The following is a 13,704-nucleotide window of genomic DNA, read 5'->3' on the forward strand; positions in this document are numbered from 1 at the left end:
TAGAATCCAAATTTACCATGAACAAGTTACCAATTTTATCTCTGTGGACTAAAAGAGATTGTATCTGTTCTCATAGAACAGATACCTTCAGCAGGAAGTATTTTTTTAAAAGAACTAAAACTAGGCCATGTTAAATATTAACTGGCACAAAATTTACAAATAATGAACAAGAGGGTTTAGAAGGGGATATGATTTGGGGGCAAGGATTGGGAAATATGGGGAGCATCAGAAAAGGAATTTAAGCTCTATCATGAAGAGAGGGTTAAAGTGGGACATAGATCTTATGGAGGTTACATTTATTGAGCACTTACTATATTCTAATTTTTTTCATTCACTAAACATTATTTGATTCTCACAACAAACCAATGAAGCTGGTCCTATTATTATTTCCATTATACAGATAAAGTAACAGAAGCACAGAGATGGTCTGTGTAGGGCACCAGTGGTAAGTACAGTTGAAAAGGTACTCTGGAGTGACTTGGGGCAAACGAGTTTACCTTTCTGTGCCTTGGTAACCTCTTATTTTAAATGGAGATGATGGGGGAATGGGCAAAATGGGTGAAGGGGAGTGGGAGATACAGACTTCCAGTTACAGAATGAATGAGTCATGGGAATAAAACGTACAACATAGGGGATATAGCCAATTATACGGTAATAGTATTATAAGGTGTCAAATGGTAGCTACATTTGTAGTGATCATGGCATAATGTAAAAAAGATGAATTGTTATGTTGTACATCTGAAACTAATGTAATACTGTATGTCAACTATTTTCAAATAAAATTAATAAAATAACTGAATTATCACTCATAAATTTTAAAAAAATAAAATGGGGTAATGATAATAGCAGTACCTTATCTTAGGGTTGTTGTGAAAATTAAATGATGTAATGCATGTAAAGTATTTAGAACATTTTCTGGCATGAAGCAAATACTCACTGAAGTTAAATATTATTGTAAAAACAGAATAATGGTTTCTAGGAAAAGTGTGTGAGAATTATCCACCATCCCCCCATTTCTTGTGTTAAGTCGGACCACTAGGTCCCTTTATGTACTTCCAGATTTGCTATTTGTATATTAGACTGCAGTTTCATATACTGTTTCTACGGTTTCACAACAGACTGAGACATTGTTATTTTTCAACGCATCTAGAGCAGGACAGTTTAAAAACTATTTGCCAGACTTTGTAAAGAGGGTGCCATATTCCAGGAAATAGGAAACTTGGCAGTTCCTATGGTAACACTGGCAGAGTGAGGTAAATGATTTTTAAATCTCTGCAGAATGTAGAGACTAAAGATAAGCAGAGGAGGCAACTCTGCCAAGGGTGGGGCACACATGGATATAGCCTGAAAGATGTCCGCAAAGGTCACCTGAAGTTAGGGCCCCTCAACAGTACAGAGGAGGCACGGCAATATCATTATGTAGTAGGGCAGGTACCTAGAGGGTCTTTTTTTTTTTTTTTTAAGGCATCATTTCTTACCCTTAACCCATAAGCAGAAGGCAGAGGCTATCAGTAGCAGGGGTGACAGCTACACAAAGGGAAAAAGGAGATGACCAGGAAAGCCCAGATAGGATCCTCAAATATACATACTTTCCATAAGAGGTATCTTTTAATACCAATTCTGGAGCTCTATACCAGCGTGTGGCCACGTAATCCGTATAAACGTCCCCAGGAGCTGCTAGAGTTCGCGCAAAACCAAAATCACAGAGTTTAGTAATTCCTGACTGGGATACTAAAATATTCTCAGGTTTTATATCACGATGAATGATCTAAAAAACAAACAGAAGATACAATAGATTAAAATGAGGTTTCATTATCTAGAGGATTGCTCAAAAATTATACAGAGAAAATCTAGTTAATTAAAACAGTAAAGATATTTTCCTACAACATGCAAAGTATTAATTATGTAAGGCAAAAGCTAAATAGTTATGTAGTTTAAATTCTTGCCCCATCCATCATCTCAAAATGAATGAAACCAGGGCCGCCTGGGTGGCTCAGTTGGTTGAGCCTCCAACTCTGATTTTGGCTCAGGTCACAACCTCAGGGTGGTAGGATCAAACCCTGCACTGGGCTCCATGCTCAGCACAGGGTCTGCTTGTCATCTCCCTCTATTCTGTCCTCCATCCCCCGTGTTCTCTCCCTTGCTCTCTCTCCCTCTCAAATAAATAGACAAATAAAACCTTTTTTGAAAAAATGAAATGAAGCCAAGAAAACAGACATAATACTAAAAAGGTAAATTACGATCCCAAAAAGAAATGTAATCAAAAGAATGTAATGAAAAATAGGTGATTTCCTTTAACCCCACATCTTCTAGATATAATTAACTGCCCTTTCTCTCATTCCTTCACAGCTAAACCTCTTGAAGACATTGTCTTTACTAAATCTTCTCTTTATCACCACTCATTCACCCCTTTAAGTAATATAAACTGTCTTTTGCTTTTACATTCCATTAGACTGCCCCAACCAGGGTCATCATGAACTTCATTGTTGCTGTAACCATTATACACACCTCAATACATATCCTACTTGATACTTTAGTGTAAAAATGTTGCCAACTACTCCTCCCTTCCTGATTTCTGGCATCTAAAATTCTTCCAGTCCCTTCTATTTCTGTGGCACTTCCTCTATCCCTATTTGTCTCTTAAAAGTAGGATTCTGGTCTCAGGTTTTCTTTTCTCATACATCATGCTCCCTGGGCAATCACATCTACTCATTTGGGTTTTTCTGGGGGTTTTTTGTTTGTTTGTTTTTACCATTTACTTCACTTGTCATGGGGAAACCATACTATCTTGCCTTTCTTCTAACCTCAATCTCATTCTCAATCTTCTAACCTCTCAATCTCATCTACTCTTCTAGCTTTAGTAAGTAGCAATATACTGATCACTGACCCAGACACCCCTCAAATTTAGCAAATCCAAAACTGAATGTATCTTCTCCCCAAACCTACTTGTTCTCAACACTGTTAGCTCAGTGGATGCAACAAACATTGACCCCATGGCTCAAGCCAGAAACCAAGGTACCTTTCTCCTTCAGCTCCCAAACATACTTTGTCCCTAGTTCAAGTCCCCACAACTCTCTCACCAAAATTACTACATTGCCAGCTGGTCTCCCTGAATTCATTATGATCCTCTCCAACCCACTGTCAACAAAGAAGTCACAATACTATTTTTAAATCACATGTGTGTGGCACCTGGCTGGCTCAGTTGGAAGAACATGTGACTCTTGATCTCAGGATCATGGGTTTGAACCTTACATTGTGTGTACTGGTCACTAAAAAAAATTTTAAACATAAAAAAAAAATCAATGTGTGATCATGTCACTTCTCTGCTTAACGTCCTTCAAGGATTCCCCATCCCACAGGATAAATTCCAAACTCCTGAAAACAGCTCATAAGGCTTTGTAGAATTTGGCTCTTGCTCACTTTCACCACCTCCCTTCCCTAGACTTTAGGATATTTCCCAATTTTCCAAGGTTTAAATCATCTCCATGCATTTGCTGATGCTGTCCCAACTGCCTAGAACACTTTGCCTGGTGTACTTTCTCCTTAAGTCTTAGCTTAAATATTTATATTAAATGTTCCTTATATATGGTTTCACATCATTGTGTACTTCCGCCATCACATTGTTTGCCGTGTCCTATTATTAATTGCCTGTTGTTTGTAACTCCCACTAGACTGGAAGCTCTGCAAGGGCAAGATGTATGCCTGTATTGTTCAATCTATATCTCCAGTAACCACAGTGCCTAAAACAAAGAAAGCATTTAAAAATTTTATGAAATGAATGAAGCATATTCTCATCACCTACAAAGTGTCATCACACAAGTGAAAACCCTCAGTGACAGAAATCTAAGATCTTTCCTTGTGTATGTAATTTATTGCTATAAGTCTTTGGGATTGGCTTTTTTTTTTCCCTGCCTCAGTCTCCCTCCATAATGGCCAAAAAATTAAGTTGGGGTAATGAGCCACCTTAAGTGTGACATCCATAAAACTGTATTAATCCTTCTTTATTTCTACAACTTTTACTGAATGACTACTATATGCCAGGCACTATATCAAGTTCTAATGATATAACATGAGCAAACACTGATACAGAAAAGCACATCAAGATATCACTTCACATATTCTATGTACCACACATCCATCGTCTTCCTCCTCAGTCCTTTAAACACAAGGCAGAAAGCTCCACCCAGCTGATAACCCTAATATTTTCATTCTTTTCCACAACTAACACCATGACTATATGTGGAATTTTGTTATCCTTGAGAACCAAGCACTTTTCAAATCCTAACTTTTAAAACTTGTTTGACTACAACCTCCTTGGTCTTCCACTATCACCTGGGACCCCCATAAATAAGGTATTTCTTTCTATTTGCTTAGGTCTTGAATTTCTCTCAATGTTTATAGGTGTTATACATCTTTTGTCAGATTCTCCCTAAGTATTTCTTATACTTAAAGCTGTTTAATGGTGTTTTTTTTAAGATCTTATTTTTGCAGCATCTGGGTGGCTCAGTCTGTTAAGTGTCCCACTCTTGTTTTTGGCTCGGGTCATGATCTCAGGGTCATGGGATCAAGCTCTATCTCTTCCTTCCCCTTTGCTCTCCCCCACCCACCCAAGTGCATGCTCTCTCTCTTTAAAATAAAGAAATCTTTTTTAAAAATTTATTTTTTAAAAGATTTTATTTATTTATTTGACACAGAGAGAGAGAGAACATAAGCAGGCAGAGTGGCAGGCAGAGGGAGAGAGAGAAGCGGCTCCCAGCTGAGCAAGGAGCCTGATCCTGGACTCGATCCCAGGACCCTGGGATCATGACCTGAGCCAAAGGCAGCCACTTAACTAACCGAGCCACCCAGCCGTCCCCAAAAAATTTATTTTTAAGCAATCTTTTCACTCAAGCTGGGGGTTGAACCCAGAACCCTGAGATCAAGAGTCATATGCTCTACTGACTGAGCAAGCCAGGTGTCCCTGTTTAATGGTATTTTTAATTTGTTTCCTTTTTTTTAAAGATTTTATTTATTTGACAGAAAAAGAGAGAGAGCATGAGCAGGGGGAAAGGCAGAGGGAGAGGGAGAAACAGTCTCTCTACTGAGCAGGGAGCCCGACATGAGGCTTGATCCCAGTACCCCAGGATCACGACCTGAGCTGAAGGCAGATGCTTAACCAACTGAGCCACTCAGACACCCCCTGTTTTCAATTTCTGATTGTTGATTGCTAGTATATAAAAATACAATTAATTTTGATACATAGGTCTTATATCTCACAACTTTGATAAACTTATAAATTAGTTAATTTTGTTGCAGATTCCATAGGTTTTTTTTTTTTTTTTTAAGATTTTATTTATTTATTTATTTGACAGACAGAGATCACAAGTAGGCAGAGGGACAGGCAGAGAGAGAGGAGGAAGCAGGCTCCCGGCTGAGCAGAGAGCCCAATGGGGGCTCGATCCCAGGACCCTGAGACCATGACCTGAGCCAAAAGCAGAGGCTTTAACCCACTGAGCCACCCAGGCACCCCTCCATAGGTTTTTCTACATAGATGATCATATTATCTGTTAATAAATACAGTTTTACTTCTTGAAAAAAAAAAAAAAGACACTATTTTATACCCACTAGAATGGCCACAACCAAAAATGACAATAAGCAAATATTGGGGAGGAAGTGGAAAACTGTAATGCATCGTTAGTGGGGATGAAAAATGATACAGCCACTTATAAAACAGTTTAGTAGTTCTTTAAAGAGTTAAAACATAAATCATATGACCCATACGGTATTTTTTTCAATGTAAGCTCTACACCCAGCATGCAGCTTGAACTCATGAACCCTAAGATCAAGAGTCACAAATTCTACTGATGGAGCCAGCTAGTCACTCCTACCCATATAGTGTTTTGTTTTTTTTTTTAAGATTTATTATTTATTTGAGAGAGAGTGCACATGCAGGAGTGTAAGAGCTGGGGGAGAGGCAGAGAGAGAGAATCTTCAAGCAGACTCCACTGAGCTCCAAGCACCATGGGGTGGGGGTGGGGCACCTTGCTCTCCAGACGCAAACAAGGCCTGGATGCTTAACTGACTGAGCCACCCACGCATTGCACCCCGCTTCCCCACCGTCCCCACATATAGTATTCTTAATTTGCCTTATTTTACTTCCCTCTCTCCAGCTTCTGGGAGCTTTGTAAACCAACAGTCCCCAAAATCATGGTGAAAATCAGTAGCCTAGCAGCCACCAGAGAATATAGAACAGGTTATGTCTCCTCCAAAAGCCCCATTCCCAGGTAACTATCAGTATTTGACCTGAGAAGTCACTGGAAAATCCCACTAGAAGCCTTGCCTTTATTTGACCTAAGGCAGAACTTGCCTGGTGCAAACAGACTTTCTCCTGAGGCCTTGGTCGGAAATAATTAACAGTCACTTTACAAAATTATAGCCACCTGAGGAAGCTGTAACAATTAGGACAAACAACAAGTTGACCAAAATACTTAAAAAGGTAGATTGGCAATAAGATGTCCATAAAGGGCTTGAAAAGCCTCAGCACAGGGATGCCCTGGTGCCTCAGTTGGTTAAGTGTCTGCCTCAGCTCAGGTCGTGATTCTCGAGTCCTGGGATGTAGCCCTGCATTGGGCTCCCTGCTCAGCAAGGAGCCTTCTCCCTCTCCTGCTTCCCCTGCACGTCCTTGCTCTCCCCCCACCAACACCCATCTCAAGTAAATAAATAAATAAATAAATAAATAAATAAATAAATAAATAAATAAAATCTTAAGAAAGAAAGAGAGGAAGGAGGGAAGGAAGGAGGAAGGGAGGGAGGGAAGAAAGAAAATTTGCAACATATTCCTGAGAATCCAAAAGGCCACATGCAGAGCAATGCACATGCCCAAGACAGACTGGAGATAGCATAATAGCTCTTACCTGTGGATGAGTTTGGGCTCTGAGCAAGTAAGAAGGTAAGGCTAAGACAGAGTTGCAAATTGCATGCCTGAACACTGAAGGCATGTCTCAACACACTGGAGGAGCCCCTTGTTAAGAAAGGCTGAGAGATTTCTTGGTTTCAGGCATTTAAGGAAATCTGTCTAATCATTAATCACTAAACCAAATGAGCAGCGATTTCGGCAGTCACATGTGAGGAAGAATACACACTTTGCAGAGTTAGTTCAGTAAAGTAACTAAACAACCACAACAAACTCTGAGAGATGGCAAACTCTAATTTCCAGAGTTTCCACATTATTATTTTTTTTTTTTTTTTAGATTTTATTTACTTATTTGAGAGAGAGAGAATGAGAACAAGAGAGCGTGAGAGTGGAGAGGTCAGAGGGAGAGCAGACTCCCTGCGAGCAGAGAGCCCAATGCGGGACTCGATTCCGGGAATCCAGGATCACGCCCTGAGCGGAAGGCAGTTGCTTAACTAACTGAGCCACCCAGGAACCCCCTCCACATTATTTTAAATTCTGATTTTCAACAAAAAATGATAAATTTCCAAAAAATTTTCCCTGAAAAAAGTATGCAGGGGCGCCTGGGTGGCTCAGTGGGTTAAAGCCTCTGCCTTCGGCTCGAGTCATGATCCCAGTGTCCTGGGATGGAGACCCACATCGGGCTCTCTGCTCCTCGGGAAGCCTGCTTTCTCCTCTCTCTCTCTGCCTGCCTCTCTCTGCCTACTTGTGATCTCTGTCTGTCAAATGAATAAATAAAATCTTAAAAAAAAAAAAAAAAAGTATGCAAAGAAACAAGTATGACCCACCTATGGAAAGAAAAGCAGTCCGTAAGAAATCTTCCTTGGGGTGCCTCGGTGGGTCAGTCAGTTGAGCATCAGACTCTGGGTTTCAGCTCATTATGATCTCATGGTTCTTGGTATTGAGCCCCGCATAGGGCTCCATGCTTACTGGGGAGTCTGCTTGCAGATTCTCTCCCTCCCCTCACTCACTCACTCTCACTCTCTCTAAAATAAATAAATCTTAAAAAAAAAAATGAGTGAATGAAAGAAGACAATAATGAACTATTTTAAATATGTTCTAAGTTAAGGCTGGCTCAGTCAGCAGTGTGTGTGACTCCTGATCTCAGGGCTGTGAGTTCAAGCCCCACGTTGGGTGTAGAGATTACGGAAAAAAATAAATAAATAAAACTTTAAAAAACATTCTAAACTAAAGGAAACAATGTCTAAAATTGTCTAAAGAACAGAAAAGTATGAATACAGTATCTCATCAAATAAGGAATATCCAGGGTGCCTGGGTGGCTCAGTCAGTTAAGCATCCGACTCCTGGTTTCAACTCAAGTCATGATCTCAGGGTTGTGTGACTGAGCCCCACACTGGGCTCTGCACTCAGCCGGGAATCTGCTGGAGAGTCTTTCTCTCTCCCTGTCCCTCTATCCCTTCCCACACTAGCGCTCTCACTCTAAAATAAATAAAATCTTTTTTAAAAAATTAAAGAATATGCATAAAGAAATTATTAAAAGAACTAAATAGGGATGCCTGGGTGGCTCAGACAGTTAAGCATCTGCCTTTGGCTCAGGTCATGGTCCCAGGGTTCCAGGATCATGTCCTTGCTGAGCAGGAAGCCTGCTTCTCCCTCTGCCTGCTTTGCCTACTGTTCCCCTTGCTTGTGCATGTTCTCTCTCTGACAAATAAAAATTTTAAAAATAAATAAATAAAAAGAACTAAATACAAAAGAACACAATCAAGAATGCAAAAAAGGCAACCTACAGGAGAAAATATTTGCAAATTCTGTATTTGATAAGCATCTAATACTCAAAATATATGAAGTACAATTCAACAATAAAAAGACAAGTAACCCAGTTTAAAAATGAGCAAAGGACTCGAATAGGCATTTCTTCAAAGAAGATATACAAATATGAATTTGCCAGCCTCAAAGTTTTCATTTTAATGGAATTTATACTGTGTGGTATTTTACATGTGAATTTCTTAATTTAATATGATGTTTTCAAAATTCATTCATGGTGTAGCCTGTATCAGTACTTCATTCTTTTTTATGGCTAAATACATTTCATTTTATGTATATACCTCATTTGTTTATCCATTCATCAGACTGATATATATTCGAGTTGTTTCCACTTTTTGGCTATTATGAATAATGCTGCTATGAATATTCTTGTGCAAGTTTTCATGTGAACACGTTTTCAATTCTCTTGTGTAGATACCTAGGACTAGAATTGCTTGGTCATATGGTAATTCTATATTTAACTTTTTGAGGAACTGCCAAACTGTTTTCCATACCATCTGCACCATTTTACATTACCACCAGCAGTGTATGAATGTTCCAATTTCTCTACTTCCTCGCCAATATTCGTCATTGTCTGCTTTTTAAATTACAGCCAGCCTGGTGTGAAGTGATTTCTCATTGTAATTTTCATTTGTATTTTCATAATGACTAATGAGATTGAGATTGAGCATCATTTCATGTGCATCAGCCATTTATATATCTTGTTTGGAGAAATGTCTATTCAAATCTTTTGCCCATATTTAAATTGGGTCATCTTTTTATTCTTGAGTTGTATTTTACATATCCTGGATACTTATCAGATATATGATTTATAAATATTTTCTCACATTCTGTGAATTTTTTACTTTCTTGATAGTGTCCTTTGATGTATAAAAGTTTTTAATTTTGATGAAGTCCAATTTGTCTACTTTTTTCTTTTATTACTTTTGCTTTTGATGTTATATCTAAAGAACTATTGCCTAGGGATGCCTGGCTGACTCAGTCAGAAGTGTGCAGCTCTACTGTAGGTTCAAGCCCCACAATGGGCATAGAGATTACTTAACAATAAAATCCATTTAAAAAAAAAACATTGCTTAGGGATGCCTGGGTGGCTCAGTGGGTTAGGCCTCTGCCTTTGGCTCAGGTCATGATCTCAGAATCCTGGGATAGAGCCTCGAGTCAGGCTCTGGGCTCGACAGGGAGCCTGCTTTCCTCTCTCTCTGCCTGCCTTTCTGCCTGCTTGTGATATCTCGCTCTGTCAAATAAATAAATAAAATCTTTTTTAAAAAAATTACCTAATAAATTGTCACACAGATTTTCTTCTAAGAGTTTTATAGTTTCAGCACTTTTATTTAGGTCTTTCATCACATTTTGAATTAATTTTCGTATAGAGTGTGAACTATCAGACTGAGGATTCAAAGAGTTTATTTCCCCTTTACTTTGTAGTAAATGCTCCAGAACTACATAAAACTCCATGTTGAAATCTGATTTACCACTTGAAAATAATATTACACTGTATGTTTACTGGGATTTAAATAAATTTTTAAAAATTAAAAATATTTTTTATTTTAATTTTTTTAAGATTTTATTTATTTATTTATTTATTTGACAGAGAAAGATCACAAGTAGGCAGAGAGAGAGAGAGAGGGAAGCAGGCTCCCTGCTGAGCAGAGAGTCCGATGCAGGGCTTGATCCCAGGACCCTGGGATCATGACCTGAGCGAAAGACAGAGGCTTAACCCACTGAGCCACCCAGGCGCCTGAAAATTAAAAGTATTTTTTAGAAAAGTTTTAAAATCAGATGCCTAAGTGGCTCAGTCGGTTAAGCATCTGCCTTCAGCTGAGCTCATGATCCTAGGGTCCTGGGATTGAGCCCCAAATCAGGGTACCTGCTCAGCGGGGAGTCGTCTTCTACCTCTCCCTCTGTTGTTCCCTGCTTGTGCTCTCTCTTTCTCACTCTAATAAATAAAATCTTAAATTTTTTTTAAAAATCTGCTTTATAATACCTCTGCTTATATATCCTATATGCTTGAATGTAAACACTCATCCGAAGGGAGAACTCAAATTTCCATATCATCTAACAGCCTCAGAGAACCTGGTTCTAAATCACCTAGAACTTCAGGGGCACCTGGGTGGTTCAGCAGTTAAGCATCTGCCTTCAGCTCAGGTCATGATCCCAGAGTCCTGGGATCTAGCCCTGCATCAGGCTCCCTGTTAAGCGGGAAGCCTGCTTCTCCCTCTCACACTCCCCTGCTTGTGTTCCCTCTCTTGCCGTCCCTCTCTCTGTGACAAATAAATAAATTAAAATCTTAAAATAAATAAACAAATCACCTAGAACTTCAATTTGATAAAATTTCCAGTTGGAAAATTATACAATTAAACGCTAATGTGTATATGAAAAAATAAGCAAGTAGCTTCTAGAAAGAGGCTGAATAAGGATGTTTGAGGCAGACCAAAAAACTGGGAATTCCCTTTATGCTGTAAAAAAACAAATGGAATATGCAGTCCTTGGATTGGATTGGATTGGATCCTGATCTTAATAAATCATTTGTAAGACATTTTAGGAACAATTGGGTACATTTTAATATGTTTGGTATTACATGACATTAAGGAATTGTTTATTGTGCAGATGTAATCATGATTCTGAAGTTATATAGGAGAATGCTTCTGGTTTTCTCAAATTTAAATTCAATTAATTAACATATAGTGTATTACTAGTTTCAGCGGTAGAGTTTAGTGATTCATCAGTTACATATAACACCCAGTGTTCATTACATCAGATGCCCTCCTTAATGCCCATCACCCAGTTAGTTCCCCATCTACTCAGCCCTTTCCCGTCCAGCAACGCTCAGTTTGTTTCCTATGGTTAAGAGTCTCTTATGGCTGGGCGCCTGGGTGGCTCAGTGGGTTAAGCCTCTGCCTTCAGCTCGGGTCATGATCTCAGAGACGTGGAATCGAGCCCCACATCGGGCTCTCTGCTCAGCAGGGAGCCTGCTTTGCCTGCTTCCTCCTCTCTCCTTTCTCTGCCTATTTGTGATCTCTGTCTGTCAAATAAATAAAATCTTAAAAAAAAAAAAGTCTCTCTTATGGCTTGTCTCCCTCTTCTCCATTCTGATTTCATCTTGTTTTATTTTTCCCTCCCTTTCCCTATGCTCCTCTATTCTGTTTCTTAAATTCCACAAATGAGTGAAATCATATGATAAAAGTCTTTCTCTGATTGACTTATTTTGCTTAGCATAGTACCCTCTAGTTCCATCCACATCTTTGCAAATGGCAAGATTTCAATTTCTTAATGGATAATACTCCATTGTATACATATACCACATCTTTATTCATTTATCTGTCGAAGGACAATTGGGCTCTTTCCATAGTTTGGCTATTGTGGACATTGCTGCTCTAAACATTAGGGTGTAGGTGCCTCTTCAGATCACTACATTTGTATCTTTGGATTAAATACCTAGTAGTGTGATTGCTGGGTCGTAGTGTATTAACTTCTTGAGGAAGCTCCATAATGTTTTCCAGAGCGGCTGTACCAGCTTGCATTTCCACCAACAGTATAAGAGGGTTCCCCTTTCTCTGCATCCTTGCCAACATCTGCATCTGTTGTTTCCTGACTCGTTAATTTTGATTAACTTGTTAATTTTTATATCACCTCACACCATTCTGACTGATATGAGGTGGTATCTCATTGTGGTTTTGATTTGTATTTCCCTGATGCTGAGTGATGTTGCATTTATTTTCATGTGTCCGTTGGCCATTTGTATGTCTTCTTTGGAGAAATGTCTGTTCATGTCATCTACCCATTGCTTGCTTGAGTGATTTGCTCTTCGGGTGTTGAGTTTGATACGTTCTTTACAGATTTTAGATACTGGCACTTTATCTGATAAGGAATTTGCAAATGTCTCTCCCATTCTGTAGGTGTCTTTTGGTTTTGTCGACTGTTTCCTTTGCTTTGCAAAAGCTTTTTATCTCGATAAAGTCCCAATAGCTCATGTTTGCCTTTTGTTTCCTTTGCCTTTGGAGAAGTGTCTAGTAAGAAGTTGCTGCAGCCAGGTCAAAGAGGTTGCTGCCCGTGTTCTCCTCTACGATTTTGATGGATTCCTGTCTCACATTTAGGTCTTTCATCCATTTTGAGTTTATTTTTGTGTATGGTATAAGACAATGGTCCAGTTTCAATCTTCAGCATGGGGCTGTCCAGTGGAAAATAAGCTTTTATAAGGAGATACATAGTGACCTATTTAGGGATAAAATGTCAGGGTACCTATAATTTAAAATACCTCAAAACAAAATAGATGAAGCACATATAGCAAATATTAATATAGTAAAATCTTTTTTAAAGATTTATTTATTTATTTGAGAGAGTGCACGGGTGCACATGAGTGAGTTGCGGGTACAGAGGAGGAGCAGAGTGAAAGGGAGAGGGACTCTCAGGCAGACTCTGTGCTGAGTGCAGGGACTGATGTGGGGCTCAAACTCCTGACCCTGAGATCATGACCTGAGCAGAAACCAAGAGTGGGCCGCTTAACTGACTGAGCCATCCAGTCACCCCAAAACATATTAAATAATAGTAAAATGTTAACAATAACATTATCCAAATAATAACAATTCCTTGTTTGGAAGACTATGAGTTTAAAATTCAAAGCAGAGTTAAAAAAAAAAAACCATGCAAGGAACACCTGAGTGGCTCAGTTGGTTAAGGGTCTGCCTTCGTCTCAGGTCATGATTTCCAAGTCCTAATACTGGGGTCCTCATCAGGCTTCTGGCTCAGCAGGGAGTCTGCTTCTCTCCCTCTGTCCCACCCCACTGCTCATTCTCTGTCCTTCTCTCTCTCAAATTAAATCTTTTAAAAAATAAAAATAAATAAAACCCTATGCAAAAGTGGTCTCTACTTAGGGAAGAAGGGCTTTGTGGAGTAGGAGGTGGGATGGGGCTAAGAAATATCAACAGTGCTTAGGTATCAGTCAGAATAACTAATAATTCATAAAGGTTATTGAAAATTTAATAAAATTT

General features: G+C 39.1%; 1 protein-coding gene across 5 annotated transcripts in view; it reads right to left on the bottom strand.

Moving 5' to 3' along the window:
* Nucleotides 1-13,704, bottom strand: part of CDKL3 (cyclin dependent kinase like 3) — a 60,804-nt gene that overhangs the window by 35,054 nt on the left and 12,046 nt on the right. For all 5 annotated transcript variants that reach the window (XM_032837773.1, XM_032837774.1, XM_032837771.1 and 2 more), the window contains exon 4: nt 1,590-1,768. In XM_032837773.1, coding sequence (XP_032693664.1) covers nt 1,590-1,768 — 179 coding nt within the window. The remainder of the gene's footprint in view (nt 1-1,589; nt 1,769-13,704) is intronic.

This window comes from Lontra canadensis, unplaced genomic scaffold (assembly GCF_010015895.1).
Source record: "Lontra canadensis isolate GAN:19392208 unplaced genomic scaffold, GSC_riverotter_1.0 scaffold99, whole genome shotgun sequence".
Taxonomy (NCBI): Eukaryota; Metazoa; Chordata; class Mammalia; order Carnivora; family Mustelidae; genus Lontra; species Lontra canadensis.